Source organism: Aulonocara stuartgranti (genome assembly GCF_965226115.1).
Source record: "Aulonocara stuartgranti genome assembly, chromosome: 14".
In the NCBI taxonomy this organism is placed as follows: Eukaryota; Metazoa; Chordata; class Actinopteri; order Cichliformes; family Cichlidae; genus Aulonocara; species Aulonocara stuartgranti.
Window position 1 is genome coordinate 20,538,763 of NC_138950.1, and position 23,540 is coordinate 20,562,302.

General features: G+C 42.3%; 1 protein-coding gene across 2 annotated transcripts in view; it reads left to right on the top strand.

The window, feature by feature from the left end:
• Positions 1 to 10,829: 10,829 nt before the first annotated feature.
• The window catches only part of LOC309688033 (cGMP-inhibited 3',5'-cyclic phosphodiesterase 3A-like), a 69,899-nt gene continuing 57,188 nt past the window's right edge, over positions 10,830 to 23,540 (top strand). The window contains exon 1 of one of the 2 annotated variants that reach the window (XM_082503453.1): positions 10,830 to 12,596. In XM_082503453.1, the coding sequence (XP_082359579.1) occupies positions 11,691 to 12,596 (906 nt within the window). In that variant the 5' untranslated portion in view covers positions 10,830 to 11,690. The remainder of the gene's footprint in view (positions 12,597 to 23,540) is intronic. The other variant, XM_082503454.1, reaches the window with a different exon arrangement.

Below are 23,540 nucleotides of genomic sequence, written 5' to 3' on the forward strand. Positions count from 1 at the left end.
AGGAAAATTCACAATTAAGAAATTAGCACTGAAACATGAAAAAGTAAATAAAAACAGCTGCTGTTCTCATTGCTTACATTCCCCTTCTCTTTTACTGTTTGTGCAAGTTGCAATAATTGTCATTTGGCTTTTGGGTGGAATGGAACTTGCCCATAACATCTGTAAGACAAAAATAGGAAGCACTGCCGGGCTTTAACTACACCGAGCCAAAGAATTTCAGTCTAAGTGCACTGGCTGCCGATGGATATGTATGAGGTGATCTGAGATGGTTTGAAGAGGAGAGCGACAGAAATATTAATGCCAGAGCAAATTTGTTTGGCAAGATGTTTGGCTCTTAACTTCTGAACATGTTGTGTATCCTTAATTGGAATCCTTTGAGCCAAACATAATATGTTTGCATTATCTGGTACGGTGCCGTACGGCGAATAGGGAATAATCAAAATCCCAAAAAGAAAACTGTTTTACTCTTCAGAATACTGTGCAGGTGCATCCATTGCATAAAGACGGGGATTCTTGTAATTTTAACAAATGTTGACCTACATCCATGTCATTGCATTAAATAAGCTGCTTCCTGTGTGTTTTGATGTGATTATCATGACTGATCCAAATCATATCTGACTGATAAACTCAAAACTGTTCTTACCTGAGGATTCAAATCAGTTCATAAGATGAGCGGCAAAAGTGTCACTGAATTATTAGTGTTTATGTTGATAAAAAGTAAATAAATGGGGGGGAAAAAACAGTAAATCTATACTTTAATGTCTGTTTGATACAAGCAGCCCCACCTCAAACCAGCCATTGTCCAGGTTACCGGCTGCTTTGCATCTCTGCATCTCCCTGTGTAATTTGAATTTAGCAAGTATTTGCATTTCACAAAATTACAAACAGTTTCACTGTATGCAAAGCAAAAATCTGTCTAATACAGTCCTGCATTATAAATGCTCAGCTCTATATTCTTTCACAGATATCCTCTTGAGTTTGCCCAAACAGTCTACATCTGTTTGTGGACTGTAGGTGAAGGCCAGATGCACTGGTGGGGTGTCTGTAGTGATGTGGATGCTGTGTACTAGTCCTGTTGTGAGAGAAGCGAGTATGAACATGAAGACATCAATTTACTCTCCTACCCTCACCTAGTCTCGCTAGCTCTGGGTAGTAACCAAAAGAATGAGATCGCTGATGCAAGCAGTGGAAATGAGCTTCCTCCAAAGTGTGTCTGGGTCACCTTTGAATTGGGAGGGGGGTGGGGGGTCAGAATAGATCTGCTACTCCTTCACATTGAGAGAAGCCAGCTGAGGTGATTTGGACAACTGATTAGGAAGTCTCCTGGGCACCTCCTAAGGGTGGTGGAACTCCATGGTGGAAGACAGACAGACAGAGTCACAGATATATTGTGTGACTGTAGCTGGAGTCGGTTTTAAAGCAACAGTGACAACTTTAAAGATTATCTAATTCTGCCTTATTGGTATTTTCTGTGACCATATTTTCAATAGTAAAACTGTTAACCCCTCTCCATTCTCTAGGGAGTTTGCATTCTGATCCCTTGAATCCAGTCAATACATAGCAAACAGCTTGATGTAAAGAGAAATAGATTTCTCTTTGAGGCTTACATTTACTGAGAGATTGAGACAAGGTGATGCACAGGTATTTGTCTTTGTGTTCCGCCTTCATTCATAATATGAGTTCTGGGCTTTTCTCACCACATGAGCAGTTGTAATAAAACTTGCAGCAGTAATAATTCGGGAATCTGCCCTCACAGTTTTTGTATTAAAAATAAATGTAAATATGTGTATCTTTCTGTGGTAGGGATAGAGCTTATAATGAACAAAAAAATAGTCCAAGCATTCACAAATTCTGCATTGCAGAGTCTGCAAACCGGGACAAAATAAAGGGAGGTCATGATGTTAAAATGAAACAAGAACTGTGCTAAATTGACTTGTTCCGTCACTTGCAGTAAAATCAGCAGGGACCGGAGGTCTGAGCCCTCTCGGTGGATATGAATGTTGCATGAAAAATGGCCACTGCCAAAACACACACATAAAAGCACAAACAAACAAATCCTCCCTGGAAGCAACATACCACCTCTCTATAAGAGTAGCTGTTATGGAAAGACAGATGACTAGCATCCAGACAGTTTCCTGCTCCTCAACTGACTAAGAGTCGTTTGTATGGATGCTGCATCCCCGTTTTGTTCCTGGTGGGTGTATTTGCCTCTGTGTCCACATCTGTGTGTCTCTGGTTGTATGCGTGTTGTGTGTGTGCGCGCGTGTGCGTGTTTTTTTTTCTCCCTCTTTTTCTTTCTGTGCTGGTGTTACAGTTCATGCATGTGCAGCCATGCATGCAATTGTACAAGTGTCTTGTCCTGTCTGCCTGAATACATCTTCATTTGAGCATTTGTCTTTGCCGGGAAATGTTTAAGAACTGCAACTGCAAGCCATGAATTTTGGTTTAAGGGGGTTATTTGCACCTAACTAAATCTTTTATGAAGACAATAAGGGCTGTCTGCCTGTCTGTCTAGCTATTGATAGTTAAATGTTTTCAGACACATTATCTTTAGTCTTTATATCAGTTTCCCAAACTACTATGCCAGAAGTCATCACATGTATATACTCACATGTGCATGCATCACATGTACTCCCTTTAGCATTTTTTTATTCCATTAGAGTACATTGCCGTCCCTTCTCCTATTTTTCTCCTCACCGGCCTATATTTTGTGTTTGCTTTGTCTAATATAAGACTTTTGGAAAGAGATAAGCTTTCGGTTTATGTGCTGCTCTGAGTGCACTGAAAACCACATCATTAGCGAGTAAAACCTGATAATTATTCTTCCAGCTGCCCACACAGAGCGACATATGCTGCAGCGGAGCAAACAACAACAAACAAAACATTATTTTGAATAGTAAACAGGTATAAATAGACAATTAGCATAATGTTCAAAAGAACAACTCTCACTAGATGGGATACTTAACCCTGAGGACAACAAGAGGCCCCGGGAGTTGTCCGCATAAATACACACAAACGCACAGCCTTTTGATACACCTCTGCACACACCCACACACCTGCCTCTTTTTTCATGTCTTGTGAGCCCAATTGACCAGACAGTTTTTTTTTTTGTTGCACCACAGATGCAAAATACCCATTTGCATATTAATCATTGAGTAGATGCAGCATATTATTTTTGTACTGAATTACTGAATATATGAATTAAACACTAACATCCACGGTATGCAGTTGCTGGCTCATTGCTCTAGGATGGCTGATGGACATCTTGGTGGCATAATGAGCTTTGTGCCCGAAACTGGATTAACCTTTGTTTGGAAAAAAGAAAATCAAAGAGTTGTGTGGTAAATAACACACTGTAACCCAAACCGTAAGCGTTCAAAAGTAATGGGATAATGTTACATGTTTCTCAGGCAGCTGTGTGCCATTCGAACAAAGGTACGGACAAAAAAAAAGAGCTTTACAATAAGGAGGCATTGTCTAAAAGGCTGCAGAAGTGATTGTGAGAACAATGAAGGAAGATAAAGAGGCTCATTACATTTATTGGAGGGGGCATCAAAGGTTTCCAAAGACCAACATTTGCATTTGCAGCTTTTAAAAAATCAATTCTAATCAATAACCAGCAATAATCACTAACCAGCTGCAGGGCTGACCCTCAATACATTTGCACTTAATTCTGCAGTTAAAAGCTGGGAAAACTTTGTCATGTTGTTACATGAAAAAATATGGCATCATAGCTGTAATACAGTCACAGACTATTCTATATATAGGGTTTATTTATTTACTAAGTTTAAGTGGGATTTCTCAAGCGCAGCAGAATGAGTAGCCCTACATCTTGTCTCTCTCTCTCTCTCTCTGTGTGTGTGTGTGTGTGTGTGTGTGTGTGTGTGTGTGTGTTATCCCAGCAGATCACAAAGGTTTGCAGAAAGCTGGACAAACACAGCAGGAGAAGGTCAGGCAGAAGTGGTAAACACACAGCAATGGAGGAACTGTACACAAATAAATTAAACTGAGACCAGTGGTGGAATACAGGTAGAAATCCTGGACACAATGCTATGTACACAACAGCCACTTTTTGAAATAAACCAGAATTGTCCTGTAAGTAACACACATGCATAGATGCACACACCCAGACTTACAGCCCTGATAAGCATTTTTTTTTTATCCATGGATTCCTGAACGGTTAGCAGGCACAGCTTATCACACTGCTGACGCAATGCCATCCCGCTGCCCAATAAAGACATTCTTTCAAGTTTGACTAACAGGGACTGACTGGTTTGGTTGTGTTTCCTGATCTCGCCAGATGAGCTCAGGGAGCACTTGGAGAGATGAGACTGAGCAAACCTTACTATGGCTCTTCTGCTATTGTGAGAGAATTATAGCGAATTTCTTTTTTTTTTGCTCTTTGTGAAGCACAAAAACATTTAAACTCATATTTCATAAATTTCTCTTCTCTGTTACCACACACACAGAAACTTATAACGACACGGGTATTTGAGCTGCATGTTTCAGGTCATTAGTGGTGAGAACTGGCCACTGTTGCAAGAAGCAAACAGGATATGGCAAATGTTATGCTGCACTAACTCATAAACAAATCTTAATCCATCATATGGTAACAGTAAACAGAGTGGACTGAACAAGGAGCATGTGTATGCGTGGCGCAAGCTTGGATTTTGCATGTGTGCATAGCAGGAAGTTCATATTTTCCTATGTTGAAAAGCAGTTCCAAGAAGTTCCACTGAATGTAGTTAAAAACAGAATAAATTTCATAGTTTTCTAGTGATGATCCCGCCAAGCAATTTGACACTATTTGCCATTTAGGATACGACCACATAATTGTAGATGTCTCAGCTAAATTTAGACACCGCAAGTGTGGAAAGTGAAATGTTTGGTAGATGCTAAAACGACACAAACAAAGGTCAATGTTAACATTTGATGCATTTTTTGGAGCTTTTGTTATTTTAAATTTATTTACATTTACAGTCCATACAGTGACCTAACAGCTGAAAAAAATATCTACTAGATTTTTCATTTTTCATTTAAAAATTCCATTAAAAAAAGGTCTGTATTTGAACTGTGTGCTTATGCAGGTTTTTATGAGCTCTTAATTTCTCAAAAAAGAAGAATGAGCATTAAAATAATTTTGCCCAGAGCAGTGCTTAATATACTGTAGATGTTAACTCTATGTGCATTCTTCCTGCACATCCCCGGCTTTAATGCCTCTGTTCCAGATGCAAAAACAAACACAGAAAATCATTATACCTCACTGTGTTTTTTTCCAATGTAATAAAGGTCTTGTATAAGAGTTGCATGCTTCTGAACCATTTTGTCGATCCAACCCAGCTTTTTCTAAGACATCCTCGGGCCACTGCTGATTTGGTGGGCTTTGTTTAGAGCGAGTAAGTCGTGGGTCTTTGGAAGGCGTGCTGTAATTGAAACGGTGCAGTTTGCCCATCCAAGCTTTACGGTGTCGAAAGAGCACCATCAAAGAATATTTTTTTGAGGGGTAGCAAAACATGGAGAGGCAGAGGAAAGACGTGAGAGAGAGCAGTCATCTCACTGCTTTACAGCCTCCAGAAACATAGTCTGTCCTCTCTCCTCACATTTGCACATGTACACAACCCCAGAGGCATGGAGTCACTGACACACACACACACACACACACCTACACACACACACACACACACACACACAGGTTCTCCACAAGCAGCTGCATTTGGTTTTCATCTACCCCGTGATGTCTTTCTAGCCCGGTGTGTCAGAACATATTCAACAGGTTTGTTTTGTTATGCAAAGAGGTTATGACAGCAGGAACGCACTGTATAATGTCTAAAATGCAGAAGTTTATACAGGAACACAAACAGTAAGACAAGGTTTATGTACAAACCACAGGTCGTGACACTCTTAGTTCTGGTTTATGTTTCAAATCCCCTAAAAAAAATAGCACCTAAAGGTCTTTGTTAATCTATAACCAAGTTAAACAGCTAGCGTCATTGTGACTCATCATATCATTTGCAGTGGCTTTAAATTTCCCTTTGTTTTTCAGTACAATATGTGCTCACAATTCCTACTGATATATAGTTTTTACCACTGCCACAGAAAATTGCAATGAACTGGTATATATTTCTGAATTTAATGTTTAGGATATAAAGTAAGTAAAGTAAGTAAGTAAGTAAAATGTATCTATAATCACATTTAAACAGCTTTAACTGAACAAAGTGCCATACAAAGTACACTTATATCAACATTGTACTTTTTTCATGTAATTACCGGTACATAAAAAGTACAATAGTAGACAAATAGAATAAGGAATTTAACACTAAGGAGACATAATGAAAACAACAACAACCAAAAGACAGCTTAAGGACAGACAAAGGTACAGATATAAAAATAATGAGAGATTAGTGTGGTAATGTAAATGTAAATGAGATGTTAATTAATAGTTTTCGGATCATAGCTGAACTAATTAATGCAAGTTTAATTTCAGAAGAAAACACAATGCCTTTCAGAATCTGCTCAAAACACAAACAATGACACTTAACAGTAACTTGAAAACACTTTGTTCATTCACATTGTTTGATACGGAGAAGAATAGGAGCTGAATCAATGAATGATATCTCTGACACACTCTTAATAAATGCAAATGTTTGCAAAAACCCAAACATACATTGGTTGTGATGGGGTTTCTCCTCTGGCTAGCTACTCACGGTCCCCATAATCCACAAAGAGTCATTTGACATACAGGGAGTGCAGAATTATTAGGCAAATGAGTATTTTGTCCACATCATCCTCTTCATGCATGTTGTCTTACTCCAAGCTGTATAGGCTCGAAAGCCTACTACCAATTAAGCATATTAGGTGATGTGCATCTCTGCAATGAGAAGGGGTGTGGTCTAATGACATCAACACCCTATATCAGGTGTGCATAATTATTAGGCAACGTCCTTTCCTTGGGTCAAATGGGTCAAAAGAAGGACTTGACAGGCTCAGAAAAGTCAAAAATAGTGAGATATCTTGCAGAGGGATGCAGCAGTCTCAAAATTGCAAAGCTTCTGAAACTGCAGGATCTAGGACTGAGCAGCTCCCTCTGCAGCTGGATCCTTAGCTTCCTGTCTGACAGACGCCAAGTGGTCAGACTGGGCAGCATCACCTCATCCCCCGTCACACTGAACACTGGTGCTCCACAGGGGTGTGTACTGAGCCCTCTCCTGTACTCACTCTACACCTACGACTGCACAGCCACTAACAACTCCAACATCATTGTGAAGTTTGCGGACGACACTACAGTGGTGTGTCTTATCACCAACGGTGATGAGACGGCTTACAGGGAGGAGGTCAGCGCCCTGACCCACTGGTGTCAAGACAACCATCTCACCCTCAACGTCGCAAAGACAAAGGAGTTGATAGTGGACTTCCGGAGGTGCAGAGAAGTACACACCCCCATCACCATCAACGGCGCTGCTGTGGAGAGAGTGAGCAGCTTCCGGTTCCTTGGTGTACATCTGGCTGAGGATCTTACGTGGTCAGTACACACAAACAAAACAGTGAAGAAGGCGCAGCAGCGCCTCTTCTTTCTCAGGAGACTGAAAAGATTCGGCATGAGCCCTCGCATCCTCAGGACCTTCTATCACTGTGCCATTGAGAGCATCCTCACTGGATGCATCACCACCTGGTATGGCAACAGCACCGCCTACAACCGCAAAGCTCTCCAGCGAGTAGTGCGGTGCTCTGAACGGATAATTGGAGGTGAGCTTCCCTCCCTCCAAGACATCTATAGGAAGCGGTGCCTGAGGAAAGCGGGGAGGATCATCAAGGACTCCAGTCACCCCAGCCATAAACTGTTCAGACTGCTTCCATCAGGAAGGAGGTTCTGCAGCATCCGGTCCCGTACCAGCAGACTGAGAGACAGCTTTTTCCATCAGGCCATCAGACTGCTGAACACGTCATAGACACCTCAGCTTCACTACTGGAACTTCAACATTATGCACTACACACTGTACAGTAATGCCACTGTTTTGCACATGTCTCAACTCTGTATATTTTTATATATTTTATTTATTGACTCTATTTAATTTGTAAAATATGTGTACACACACACACACACACGTAGAAAAACATTTAGTATACACATCCAGAAATTTTTTATTTTTTTTTTTGCATATACTATTATATATTGTACATATATTTATTAGTTTCAGATTTAGCCATTCGTATATTTTGCCTGTTTATGTTATTGTATTTTGCACAACTCTGTTGCTTGTGAAGCTCGCACACAAGAATTTCACTCGCATGTGCTGTACCAATGTACCTGCACATGTGATGTGACAATAAAAGTGATTTGATCATCGAACAATCAAGCGTTTCATTCAAAATAGTCAACAGGGTCGCAAGAAGCGTGTGGAAAAACCAAGGCACAAAATAACTGCCCATGAACTGAGAAAAGTCAAGCGTGCAGCTGCCAAGATGCCACTTGCCACCAGTTTGGCCATATTTCAGAGCTGCAACATCACTGGAGTGCCCAAAAGCACAAGGTGTGCAATACTCAGAGACATGGCCAAGGTAAGAAAGGCTGAAAGACGACCATCACTGAACAAGACACACAAGCTGAAACGTCAAGACTGGGCCAAGAAATATCTCAAGACTGATTTTTCTAAGGTTTATGGACTGATGAAATGAGAGTGAGTCTTGATGGGCCAGATGGATGGGCCCGTGGCTGGATTGGTAAAGGGCAGAGAGCTCCAGTCCGACTCAGACGCCAGCAAGGTGGAGGTGGAGTACTGGTTTGGGCTGGTATCATCAAAGATGAGCTTGTGGGGCCTTTTCGGGTTGAGGATGGAGTCAAGCTCAACTCCCAGTCCTACTGCCAGTTTCTGGAAGACACCTTCTTCAAGCAGTGGTACAGGAAGAAGTCTGCATCCTTCACGAAAAACATGATTTTCATGCAGGACAATGCTCCATCACACGCGTCCAAGTACTCCACAGCGTGGCTGGCAAGAAAGGGTATAAAAGAAGAAAAACTAATGACATGGCCACCTTGTTCACCTGATCTGAACCCCATTGAGAACCTGTGGTCCATCATCAAATGTGAGATTTACAAGGAGGGAAAACAGTACACTTCTCTGAACAGTGTCTGGGAGGCTGTGGTTGCTGCTGCACGCAATGTTGATGGTGAACAGATCAAAACACTGACAGAATCCATGGATGGCAGGCTTTTGAGTGTCCTTGCAAAGAAAGGTGGCTATATTGGTCGCTGATTTGTTTTTGTTTTGTTTTTGAATGTCAGAAATGTATATTTGTGAATGTGGAGATGTTATATTGGTGTCACTGGTAAAAATAAATAATTGAAATGGGTATATATTTGTTTTTTGTTAAGTTGCCTAATAATTATGCACAGTAATAGTCACCTGCACACACAGATATCCCCCTAAAATAGCTAAAACTAAAAATAAACTAAAAACTACTTCCAAAAACATTCAGCTTTGATATTAATGAGTTTTTTGGGTTCATTGAGAACATGGTTGTTGTTCAATAATAAAATTATTCCTCAAAAATACAACTTGCCTAATAATTCTGCACTCCCTGTATTTCCATGTGAACAGGGTGAAAAAACAGTTTTGATACTTAAATTGTGTCAAAATGACTTTTTGAGGCATTTTTAGTGTAAGATGTACTTGGTAAATGTGTGCGGATTTATTTTTTGTATGTTAGTTGAGTTGTGTTACCAAAATCAAGTCTCTTGGACTCTTGGCATTTTGTTTCCACCCAAACAGGTCAGACCGCTGGGTGGAATATTTCGGTTACATGAATGACAGTATAAATATATATCAGGATGCATGAGTTTGATTAATGCTACAGATAACTCAATAAAACCAAACCATATGCTCACATCCAGTTGTCCTCCAACACTTACCAGTAATAGATGACATCGTTACTACACTTCCTCAGTATAGCTGGAGAAGGGTGTCTGGACAATGTTTCCAAGAGGAAAGGACGAGGAATGTTATTATCATGGCTACCTTTGCCAAATGTGATTTATTGTGTGTCCCCTGCAGGGGCCAGCATACTGTACCCTGTACAGGAACACATCTCAGTTTTTATTCGTTTTCTTTGACATGGTTGCGAGTTGGAGACTAGTGCGTGTTAAACAAAATGAGTGTACGTGGTGATTTCCTTTGACCAGTTCAGTTTAGCTGTAATGCTGACGGCCGCTGTGGAACACAATCAACCAGAATAAACAGCCGGAGTCAAACTTAACAATCTAATCTCTTGTTCTGACATACTAACCAGCTTAAATACTGATGAACAATTTGTGCTGGCAAAATTTTCCCAGCACACTGCGATAGGATGACTAAAACCCAAGATTTATACCCTGATTGCACTTGACTGATTGCACCGACCCATGTTGTGTAACACCAGTGTCAGTGGAAATAACGTACCAAAGTTACAGCACAAACTACCAATGTGGGGAAGGATAGGCCTCATATTTTCCTGATGCATTTACACACAAAACAAACTGCACCCAGTTTATTAATTGTCTGCTTATGACTTCTTTGTCTTTCGGTAACATCTGTACTGCTTTACATCTTAAAGAACCCCAGTTTGCCAGTGTTGTTGTTGTAGTATTTTTACAGAAAGATATGTGAGAATTACAATAGCATTATGCAGATGCAGTCTCCTTCTAAATCCTCTCACAAAATGTAGGCCAAACAGGTGAAGGCCGCTAACTTGCCCTGTCCCGGTCTGCCACACAGGAGGCACAGGATGATGTGATTTAGGATTTTAATCCGGAAAAAAAAGAAAGAAAAAAAAACATGGGTCGCAAGATTACTAACAGAGGAAAGCATTTTCTCTTTTTTTGGACTGTGCTTTTCATTTCACTGCGTGTTTTTAGAGGTACACAGTGCGCACAGCAATGAAAGCGAAGGTAAATAAATAATTAAGTCATGAAAGATTGAAAGCTTGATGAATGATATTGTTTAAAGCTGCATGGTACCAGTGTGCATAGCACGACATCCACGTTTTGGTGTTCTGTCATATTTACAGTGCACAGGACTTCTAAAATGTATAACAGGATTGTTATAGTCAATTCTCGTAATGACCCGCTCCATCTTCCCGAACAAGCCAGGAAATCTTCGTATAAACATGGCATCCATCCACTGCGAACTGAGTCACATCCAGGGCGAGACCGCAGCCTGCAGAATGAACAGCAGAAACACACGGAGGAGGGGAAGAGCCAAAACGTGATGGAGGAATCACCGGAGCGGCAAAAAAAAAAAAAAGGAAAAAGGGGGGATAATTTCTAGTGGGAGGGGAGAGAGAGAGAGACGAGGAGAGGTTGAGGGAAAGGAGAGAGAAAAAACATGTAGAGGAGTTGGGGTAGTGGCCTAGATGTGTGAAACGCCAGGGGTTGCCTTTTTTTCTTTCTTTTTTTGGTTCACTGCTTGACTAACACAGTCAACCCAATAGTGGAACAAATATAACAGGGACGTCCTGAAGCACCAAACTAAATGAAAAGTTGTGTAGACCTCTCAGTTTTGCGCTTTTTAAATAATATGCAAACTTTAGAGTTGGGGTGGTCCTGAGTTTTGGTGCACAGAAATACAATAAAATAAAGAGTTCTTGGTGGTATGTGCAAACTAAAACACCCACACAGGGACTAAATCTATCTCTTTTATGCCGCTTGACTGATAACGATGGCCTTGGAGGCAGACGGAGGTTCATCAAGGAGCGCTCCTGAAAAATATCCCCGGGCGGCGTTGGAGCGCAACGGCTACGTGAAGACATGTGTCACCCCGCTGTTCCAGGACGCAGGGTGCCAGTCGTCGTGGCTCAGACTCGCCGTGACATGGACTTGCCGAGGAGTGTCGTCTGCGGTCTGCGTTGCCTCCATCTCCGTTACTCTCGCTCTGCTGCTCAGATTGGTCGACTGGGATGCAGGCAGCAGGACCAACGGAAATAGCAGCGGCTCCGACCCTCGTCTTCATTTCGCGGCGGGCTGCGCTGTCGAGCTGCTTTTGAGCGTGTGTTACTGCGTCTCCCCCGCTTTTACACTCGTATGTGCCTTCTTCTGGGTAGGGCTGTATCTGATTCGCTGCGGAGTACTCATCCGCACCGCGCTGTTTCTGTTAGCGGTGTGCCACTTGGGCGAAGCCGCGGCGCATTCCCTCCTGTGCGGCGCCGAGGAGCAGCTGCTGTCCTTCTCCGCAACCCTGGTAGTCCTCGGCTGCCTAGGCAGCGGGGCTCTGCTGGTCGTCCGGCTGGGTCAGGGAGTGTCCATCCTCGTCTTCATTAGCGTCATCAGGACCGTCTCACTTGTCTCCCTGAGTCGAGTCCGGGCCAGTTGGAGACCCTACCTGGCCTACCTGCTGGGGCTGCTGGGGGTTTTGCTTGCGAGGTATGCTGACCGGCTCTTGCCGGCCTCAGGGACCAGCGGGACGGGGTGCTGTGGCTCTGTGACCGGGGCGAAGGAGGAGGACATCCCTGTCTTCAAAAGGAGACGGAGGTCCAGCTCCATAGCGGCCTCGGAAATGATGGCTCACAGTCAGAGCAACAGCAAGTCCCACCGCAGGACTTCGCTGCCTTGCATTCCGCGGGACCAGGTAAGATGTAACTTTGGACCGGACCTTACTGGCTGTTTTGTTACTGATTTGCTTAGGAACTTTCAACCACTGGCATGTAATGCTTTCGAGTCCCCCTCTTTCTCTGATGGCATGTGTGAGAGCTTTACATGCATTTTTTTTAAACATTGGGCCAAAACGGAATAGGCCGAAGACACTATAATAACACTTGTTTTGATGACCTGTTTGCTCCATGCAGGGCCACATCTGTGTTTTCCCAAGATGCTTGTTAATGTAGTATTTTGGTGCTTTGGTCTTTTGAATTTCACGATCCTGTACATCCCTTTAAACACCGATGTTTACCTTGAGCCTACTCTGACGTTGTTCATTTGGTCATCATAGTTGTGCTGTGCTCTGTTTGGGGCTGCTGATAAGGAAATGGATGGTGTATTTATCACGCCAAGTTACCGCGTGCCTGTGTGTGTGTGTCTGTATTCGCGTGCATAGGTGTGAAGTCACATGTAAATATTTTTGCAAGCCTCTGCTTCTCCAGCTTGCAGGCCCGTGGTGCCGTGTCAGACTTTTTACACATATTATCTTTATGGCAGCATAAGGGATTGTGAATAATGGCTCACAGCTTGTGATTATATATATATATATATATATATATATATATATATATATATATATATATATATATATATATATACTAAAACCGGGAAATTTAAATAAAACATACATACAAAATAATGTGACTTAATGTGATTAAAACTTAATGTGACTTAAAAAATACTTGTTAAGTAATGTTAAGTTTTTAATATATCACAGATGGTGCCTTCTTCTTAGAACAGTGCTCCAACCTCCAAACATCCATCCCTTCACACTCATGGATGCTACCTTGTTTGAATGTTCTTCGCCCGTCTTTGCCCCCCTCCTTCTTTTTGGTTCTTATGTCCTACACCGGCAAGCTGAGATAAAATGAATGTTATATGAAGCCACTCATTTTCAACTGAAAGTGTCACCACATGGTGCATAGTAATAGGGAGGCATGCTGGTGTTTTCACAGTGGGGATTCGGTGATCATCCCGAGTGGGTGAGCTTGTGTCACAGTCACCCGTGTATGGCTTAGCTACAGAAGCAGCATAATCCTGATTACGCTGCTCTTTTTCTTCAACTTTACCCTGATCTCATTTGTAGATTTTGAGAATAGAGAGAGAAAGGAAACATGGCAGAGAAAGAAAAGCTTAACAGTAGCAGTTAAATGGCTTGGTTTATGGTGTAATCACAGTGGATGATGGTGCTTTCTGTACGTCCACACAAAAACGTTGGTACTTTGTACACACTTTGTAGCTTTCTATTATTTATATTTGTCCTGTGGAAGAGGGAGCGTACCTCATATTGCTTTCTGGAGAAAAATATACAGGTGCTGTTTTCTGTGATTTTACTGAGACTGTTTGATGTTTTTAAGGAGAATCAAAACATTCATTAATGCCCTGTTAAAAAGAACGTTTCCTTCCTGACTTTTGCATTATAAAACATTATTATAATTAGCTATATATCCATGTTAGACTGAATTGCCATAGATACATTTTGTCTCACAGAAGCCTAAAATTTGTGTTTACCTGAGATGAACTCAGTGTGGGTGATGGTGAGCCACCAAGTGCCCCAAAATAGCAAAGGGAATACACCTTTCACAGTTTACTAATCTGGACTCACCCACATTGTCCCAACACACAAGTTTCATTCTCTCACGTCAAGCTGTTCCCACATCAGCTGTCTGACTCGTGATGCTGGGATGTTCACTGCTAATTGGTATCTAGGGAACAGTGAGTTAGTGGACTATCTGTACTATTAGAAGAGCTCCATTACCCATTCTGGTCACCATGTTTGGAACAGGAATAGTGACAAATTGAATTCTGAGAGTTAAAAAAAAAAACAATGAAAATTTTTTTAACTGACCAGATGCTGAGGACAGCGCGTCCTCTTTTAACCTTTTCCCACTGGGTGTAATCTGTAGGACCGACGCACGGACACAGATGTACGCCACAAAAAGAGAAAGAAATTCAAAGCAATTGGATTGCTCTTAAACCTCTTAAACTTCCACCAGGTCACCGGAGGGCCACCTGGGGTTAGCACTGGTTTTTGTTTTAGCCAGACACATTACATAGGTAAATTTCCAGAAGCAAAATGAGGTTATATTAAAAATCAAGCACATTTTTGAGGTTGCGGCCTTTATCTCAGAGCCTCTCTTTGACACAGATGCTCACAGTTTATCCATACTGTAGAAAATGAAGCTCTCCAGAGTGCAGTTGTACCTGAGAGAAGCGGGCGTTTTCATCAAGCGTTGGTTGTGCAGTATTTATGAAGCAGGCTGGTGCAGCCTGCCAAGCCAGAGGCAAGACAGGCACTCTGCTGAACAGGAAGCTGGGAAATAGCATTGGCTCAGCTCCATGGCTTTATTTCAGTATTTTTTTTTTCTCTAAAGTGAATGGGATTAATTCTCCTGCTGATGCACCACTACGTTAAAGCCTGTTGGTTTCTGCTGTCCATACAAAGGAGTTTATAATATTTGATGATTTTAACATCCATTATGATCCTTCTGGATCAGCTCCACACAGAGGCCTTGTGTTTTGACAGGAGTTGTTTGTCTTTTAGCCAGGGTCTCAGTGGGATGGGGGATTTTGGGGAATAGTATTTTGTTTGTTGGGTTGCATGCAGCTGACAAACACTTGCTGTGTGCAACATGACAACAACCATAAGTATGTCGATAAGCAGCGTAATATTTACATTTATTTTATTTATTTTTTTATGGCGGTGTTTGCTTTTTCAGTTGCATAGCAGCAATATGGGTTTACTGAAATATTTGCACATTGTTTCACCCGAGGCTAATTTCACTACTTTATATCACGATTAAGGTTGCTCTCTTGTTCAAATCATTTTCATAATCTCTTCACCATATAAAGTATCTGTGTCAAACAGGAGGGGAAAGGCGGGAGAGAGACAGATTCTAAAGCAGAAACATGTGCTCTGAAATCTATTTGAGGGAAGGCCCACATTCTCTCACTGACGCACATACATTTCCAGGGAGACACAGCCAGCTCCAGTCGCCAGAGCGCTCTTACTCTGAATGGCATCCAGTCTTAACATACAGTATTTTTTCTTTTATAGGATAATGATGGAGAGTTTTTAAAATCATTTAAAATGCATAGATAATACAGCAAGTTTTTATCTTCTCAATAATTGCCAGTAAAAGCACAGATGACTGTACAATATCAGAAACTGTGTTAAAGCTTTGCAGTGCAAATATAATAGGATTATGGTTCAGTGAACCTTGTTATTAGGACAAATAAACCGTATACAAACTGAGACGCTATAAAAAACACGAGTTGTGGGCTTGTTGGTTTGAGTATACCTCATGTTTTGTTATTTATTGTTGTTGCAGATGTCACCTGTAAACAGCAACTGTATTTATAGAAATAGCCACTTCCATAATAATTAGACAATTCCCTGATGTCAGTGTAGCTGTTTAATATGGTTAGCTGAGCTTCCCTGCCATTTTCACGTGTGTTCATTTTCCTATATGTATATTTACTGCAAACTGGAAACAGAGAAGCTTCACCTTCAGTGTAGAATTTGTGCCTTACCACCAAAACCAACATGTTTCAAAAGTTGCAACTTTTACTTTGAAGGGGAACGGATGCTGTTTCCGGGTTGCATCTCACTGGTGCTCTATGATAAGTTAGTGAGTGTTTACAGACGAATTGGAGTCTTCCATGAAAACTGAAGGTGGCCGTGCTAATCTGCTGGTCTCCAAAGAAATCACAAGGAGGTTTTTAATGCAGCGCCCTCTGTGGGACCAGCAAGCTAAGCCGTCGGGGAATGCATGTATTTCTCTAAGGACTGGCAGTTATCAGGGCAACATTGATCGGTCTTTAGGCCTGCATGACCTGAGAGTTGCAATTCTCCAATCAGCCTGGGCCATTAGATAATAAGGCTGTGCAAGGTTGTGTATGTCATTGATTTATCTCACAGTACACCTGAAAAAATGTTGGACTTACTGTGCTGTGTATAGTAGATGAAAAGATTATGAAAACATATAGCACTGTGGAAAAGTCTTGGGCCACTCTCCATTTCTTTATTCTTTGTTAGGAAAATGGGAAAAAGGTGCGGCAGTTTATTGAACATTGTGCAAAAATACATGGAAATACAGTGTATGAGGTAAAAAGAGTTTAAAATTCTAAAATTTGGTATGACCACCTTTATTCTTCAGGACAGCCTGAAATCTCTTAGGCACGGTTTCTTGTAATTTCTTTAAGTGATCTTCAGGAATAATTCTCCAGGTGTCTTGAAGGACATTTAAAGCTCTTCTTTGGATGGTGACTGCCTTTTTGTTCTGTCTTCTGTCAGTCATCCTACACTGCTTCAGTAATGTTGAGGTCTCTGGGGATGCCAGTGCAGGACTGATAATATTCCACTGTGTCTTTTCTATCCAGGTATGGTTTTACTGCACTGACAGTATGTTTGGAATTATTATCATGCTGAAAAATTAAGCTATTGCCATTCCAATACTTCCCAGATGGTACTGGAAAATCTGACCATATGTTTCTATCTCCATAATTTGGAGGGATTCTCAGTTCCAATTTCAAATTTATTGAAATTGAGGTTAAGTGGCTTCATGAAATCCTCTCAACATAATCAGGTACTGACCATGTTGGACTGAAAATGAGTGAAAAGGAAGTCAATCTCCTGGAGAACTATTGCTCGAGACCACTTTAAATTTTACAGAAATGTCTGACTCAGTGCATGCAAACTATAAAATAATGAGGGCTGGCTCAAGACTTTCACACATTACTATATCTATACATAAAAAAAAAAAAAAATTTTTGCTATACCTGAGCAGCTCTACAGTGTTTTCTACTAGATTATAGTAACATTTAAACAGCAGTAATTTAAGTACCTCAAAGAAAAAAACCCCAAAAGGTTATATTTGTGCATAAAGTGAAAAAGTGTGAGCAGGAAACTTAACAGTCTTGATTAGATATTACTGTTTATATATCACTACATTTCAGTTATAAACATATATACTCCTTTACTATTAAAAAGACACACTGAAAAACAGGGAAGGTAGTCATAGTGATAAAACAGTGAAAACAGACTTCCTGAAGAAAAGTGATTGAAAGAGTTGAATCAGGACAGGGTGTATCTATCCATGGGTAGCACCGAGACATGGGTGAATATGTGTGCGTGCGTGCGTGCGTGTGTGTGCGTGACAAAGAGCTTTAAAAAGCTGGGGGTGGGGGGTAGCTGGAGTTAATGTGGGGTATAAGAGGAGTGTTGAAAGATTTGCAATTTACAGCGAGGCAAAACGTGGGAGTGAGAGGAGATTCTCTGCCAAGCTCCGCTTAAGTGTTGATTGTAAAAGGACAACTATCTGATCCTCGTGTTCAACCTCTTTGCTTCTGTTCTAAACACACCTTTGCTCTGAACGCTCACATGGACTCACACACAGCTGAGGCAAGTTCGTACTGACTGCTTATAGTTTGCCTGGCAGTTATTGCGTATGTGTTTTTAATGTGTTTGTGCATATGTAAGGTGAAGATGGCCCAGTGCCACATGCCTCCAGAGAGAGGGAGAGAGAACACAGGGCAGGGGGAAAAGAGCAAGAGCAAAAGAAAGTGTGTGCAATAGAGTGGCCTCCGCAGCTTGCTCTTTAAAAGCAACAGCAAATAATTTTAACCTTTTCTGGTCATTTCTGTATACTGTACACGCGCTTACACACACACGCACATACAGTGGGTTCCCTGCTGGCTGTCCAGATGAGGTTTGGTGGCGCTGGACAAGGATTGCCTTGTTACTCGATTCAATGGTGTGTTTTAGCTCCAAAATATGTTTGGTGAGAGGTGAGGAGGGGTGAGGGGAGGGTGGTTGGCCTGGGCAGGGGGCAACATTGACAAGCAGACTCTAGACCTGTCCATACATCTGTCTGCAGGTATGTCTGCTTCTCTCTTCCCCTACAGTAAACACTCTTACACACTTTACTTTCATGACATTTGTCAGTTTAAGCCTTCACGAAAAACCCAACACGCCACCTCACACATCACACATTTAAGTGTTCTTTGTTGTTCAGCTTTCCCTTTACTCTGTGGACGCAGAGCATGGGCAGTTTGGATCAGCGAGGACATAAGCAGAGGTACATTTTTAAAACTGTATTTATGCAGGAATTGCTGGCATGTGTGCATCTCTTTCATTGCTGTGCCCTGGGTTTACAGACTTAGTTAACACCTACTGACGTACCTGGGAGCTACACAGCAGCACAAGCAGTGTTGGAGTACTGGTGACCCAACTAGCTTAAAGAATGCCCTTCTCCTTAATGTTTTCAGAATTATCAGGAAATACGAGGGATTTACCTTTTCAACAACCGGCATCAGATCATCCTGGCATCTCCAAAACCTGTTAAAAATATACTGTGGGTTCAGGGTGATTCTTGAGCTTGCAAAGTGATGTAAAAAATATTTCTAAAGTTTTGATGAAAAAAAAACAACAACTATTTTTCAGTGGCAACATTTCCTGCAAAAAAATGCATTTACATATTAAAACTGGACCATTAACATCTTAACGGCTAAAGTCAGTCTAATTATTGTTGCATGTATTTAAATTGTTAGCTTTTTTATTTTAGCTAAAAAAATTATGGGAAAATATGTTTCATCATTTAAAGTATTTAAATGTTTAAATAGACTATTATTTAAATAGTATTCACAATATCTATATGTTGTTGAGTGCATGTTCAAATACAGGTGTGTGTGTCTGCGTAAGACTGTATGCGTGTCCTTCGTCGTGGTTTATGCTTGGTCAACAGTCTGCCAACACTGTGTTTATCTTGGACGCCTCCAGCCTGTCTGTGGATTACCCAATCAGATAATCAAGGATATAATTGCATCACATGCATCTGGGAGTGTTTTTCCCTTCCATTATCCCTCATAATGCACACATACACGTCTCGCTCACGCACACATACACGCTGCAGACACACGCGGCAGGTTTCATCTAGGCATAAGAATGCAAAGCTGTCTTTACCTGCTGTATTCTGTTTTGACAGAAGAGCATCACTGACTGCTAAAGTGCTTTGAAGAGAGATACTCTGGCATACCTGCTCTTTCAGAAATGGGTCTGAAGTTATTATAATGATGGGGAAGTGGACATGAAACAATGCATGAGAGACTACCATGATATTTTGCTTCTGATGTTTAAAATAACTCACGGGTTTATTTTAGTTTGTAATGAGTCCTTTTTCCCCCTTCTTTTTTAACCCTAACCCTAACCCCACAAATTATCATCACTCACAGATCAGTGCTGTCGCTCTCTATACACAGTTCGTGCGATTGCAAAGTGAAAGCAAAAAAACAAGCGCAAATTCAAACGCGATTGCAATATGTCACATATTGACAGTGGCTCACCGATGCCAATGACATAATTACCCAGCTACATTTCTGAAAGAATGCAAAAGCATTGACATATATTTTTCCGTCCTACGATAGCCCGACGGGCAGGGCAGAGATAGATTTTGGTAGCCCGACTGAAAAAAATCGCTAGCCCCGGGACGTCGGGCTAGCGATATTGCGAGCCCTTTATCTGATCGAGGAATCACTCATCTTTGGAAAAGAGAGTTTATTACAGAGAAATGTCTCTTTCCAAAATAAAAGCTATACTATCCGCTTCTTCTGGGCTATATTCTCAGCAGCATATTAAACATATAAGGAGAATCATGTGCTAACAGCTGTCTAAATGACTCGGCTAAAGTTAGTAGCATGCTTGTTGTTTTTGTCTTTGCACTAGGATGATGTCGGCGTAAATGTGCAGTCATATTCGTTGTGTTCCCACTAGTGCTTTCAGGTTAATCTCGTTGAAATGACCTTAACGCCACAACACGGCAAATCTCCGTTAACGAGCTACGCCGATCGCCCCGTGCATGGGGCTAGACGGTGTTCCAACATTCGAAAGAAGGGACTGCTCTCACAGCTAGAGATTGACGAGGTACAACACAAATGCTACGGCAAGGAGGAGTCAGGACGCCAGGTCAGGGGGGCGATATCATCACCCCCACCCGAGATTGGGTACATAGCCCCAAGTGCGATAGGAGAAGGATCGTTGAGTGCGAGAGGAACTGACCTGAAAAATAGGATCATGGCCAAGCTTGAAACCTGGATCCCCCATAGCCGGTTACTAAGATTACGTGAAGTACCCTCAGAAGGTCTGCTAGATGATGTTAATGCAGCACTACGGGCAATACCTACAACCACGATTACCAACACTAACAAGCTGATCTACAATACGGCAGTAGTAGCTTGGCTACAAGTTGAACAGCGACAAGGGGCAGTACCCTCCATGGAGAAGGAGGCTAGAGGGCAAGATCAAAGGTTAGCCAACTAACGGAGTTGCAGAAAGGTGCGACAAATAAGGTGCCTAAGAAATACAGCAAGCTGTCCATACCTGAGGCCTTGGAAACTGCCAAGCAAAGACTCACAGCCTTGGCCAGCCGCTTGAGGAGGTACACCAGAGAAATAGAAGGCAGGAGAATAAACCAGCTGTTCTCCACAGAACCAGCAAAGGTGTACTCTCAGTGGCAAGGGAACAATAAGAGAACAGCACCACCAAGGCTGGAGACGGAGCAATACTGGAAGAGCATATGGGAGAAGGATGCAACCCATAACGGCAATGCTCAGTGGCTAGAGGATCTGAGGGCATACCACAGCGACCTCCCTGAACAGGGTCCAGTAACCATCACAGTGGCAGATATCCAAGAAAGGGTCTCCAGTATGAAGAGTTGGACAGCACCAGGGCCCGACATGGTTCACGCCTACTGGCTGAAGAAGCTGACTGCACTCCACGAGCGTCTGGCAGCACAAATGAACCAGCTGCTAGTTAACGAGAGACACCCGGAATGGCTAACTGAAGGCCGGACGGTCCTGATCCCCAAGGACCCCAAGAAGGGACCGGTCCCCTCCAACTACCGACGAATAACCTGCCTCAGTACTACATGGAAGCTCCTGTCAGGCATCATATCGGCTAAGATGAACAGGCACATGGGTCAATACATGAGCAGGACACAGAAAGGAATTGGCAAGAATACCAGAGGCGCAAAACACCAGCTACTGGTAGACAGAACAATCAGCCGAGACTGCAAGACCAGACTGACCAACCTGTGCACTGCCTGGATTGATTACAAGAAGGCCTATGACTCAATGCCCCACAGCTGGATACTGGAATGCCTAGAATTGTACAAGATCAATGGGACCCTAAGAGCCTTCATCAGGAACTCAATGGGGATGTGGCGTACAACACTAGAGGCCAACTCCAAGCCCATAGCACAAGTCACCATCAAGTGCGGGATCTACCAAGGAGATGCTCTGTCCCCACTGCTGTTCTGCATAGGCCTGAACCCCCTCAGTGAGATCATTAACAAGACTGGCTACAGATACCGACTACGGAACGGAGCAGTTGTCAGCCACCTCCTGTACATGGATGACATCAAGCTGTATGCCAAGAGTGAACGAGACATCGATTCACTGATCCACACTACCAGGCTATACAGCAATGACATTGGAATGTCGTTCGGACTGGAGAAGTGTAGTCGGATGGTATCAAAGAGAGGGAAGGTAGTCAGAACTGAGGGGATTGAACTACCAGAATCAAATCAAATCAAATCAAATCACTTTTATTGTCACATCACATGTGCAGGCACACTGGCACAGCACATGCGAGTGAAATTCTTGTGTGCGAGCCCCACAAGCAACAGAGATGTGCAAACACAACAACACAAACGAGCAAAATACAAGAATGGCCAACCTGAAACTAATAAATATATGTACAATATATAATAGTGTATGCATTTCTGGATGTGTATACTAAATATTTTCCTACGTGTGTGTGTGTGTGTGTGTATGTGTGTGTGTATACATTTTTACAAATTAAATAGTAAAAAAATAAAATAATAAAAAAAATAAAATAATAATAATAATAATAATAATAATAATAAAATAATAATAAAATATATAAAATATACAGAGAATATGTGCAAAACAAGTGGCATTTATATACAGTGTGGAGTGCATAATGTTGAAGTTCCAGTAGTGAAGCTGAGGTGTCTATGACGTGTTCAGCAGTCTGATGGCCTGATGGAAAAAGCTGTCTCTCAGTCTGCTGGTTCGGGACCGGATGCTGCAGAACCTCCTTCCTGATGGAAGCAGTCTGAACAGTTTATGGCTGGGGTGACTGGAGTCCTTGATGATCCTCCCCGCTTTCCTCAGGCAGCGCTTCCTGTAGATGTCTTGGAGGGAGGAAAGCTCACCTCCAATTATCCGTTCAGAGCACCGCACTACTCGCTGGAGAGCTTTGCAGTTGTAGTCGGTGCTGTTGCCATACCAGGTGGTGATGCATCATTGCAGAAGGCAACATTGCAGACATAGAGGACAGTTACAAGTACCTGGGGATCCCGCAGGCAAATGGGAACCATGAAGAGGCCGCTAGAAAGGCTGCAACCACCAAGTACCTGCAGAGGGTCAGGCAAGTCCTGAGGAGTCAGCTGAATGGTAAGAACAAGATCCGGGCCATCAACACGTACGCCCTGCCCGTGATCAGGTACCCTGCTGGGGTAATAGGCTGGCCAAAGGAGGAGATAGAAGCCACTGACATAAAGACAAGAAAGCTCCTTACCATGCATGGAGGGTTTCACCCCAAGTCCAGCACCCTGAGGCTGTGCGCTAAGCGGAAGGAAGGGGGCCGGGGACTGGTGAGTGTCAGCACCACAGTCCAGGATGAGACAAGGAACATCCAAGAATACATTGGGAAGATGGCCCCAACTGACCGAGTGCTCAGTGAATACCTCAGGCAGCAGAAACCCAAGAAAGAGGAGGGAAACGAGGAACCATCATGGAAGGACAGGCCCCTGCACGGTATGTACCACCGGCAGATAGAGGAGGTGGCTGATAT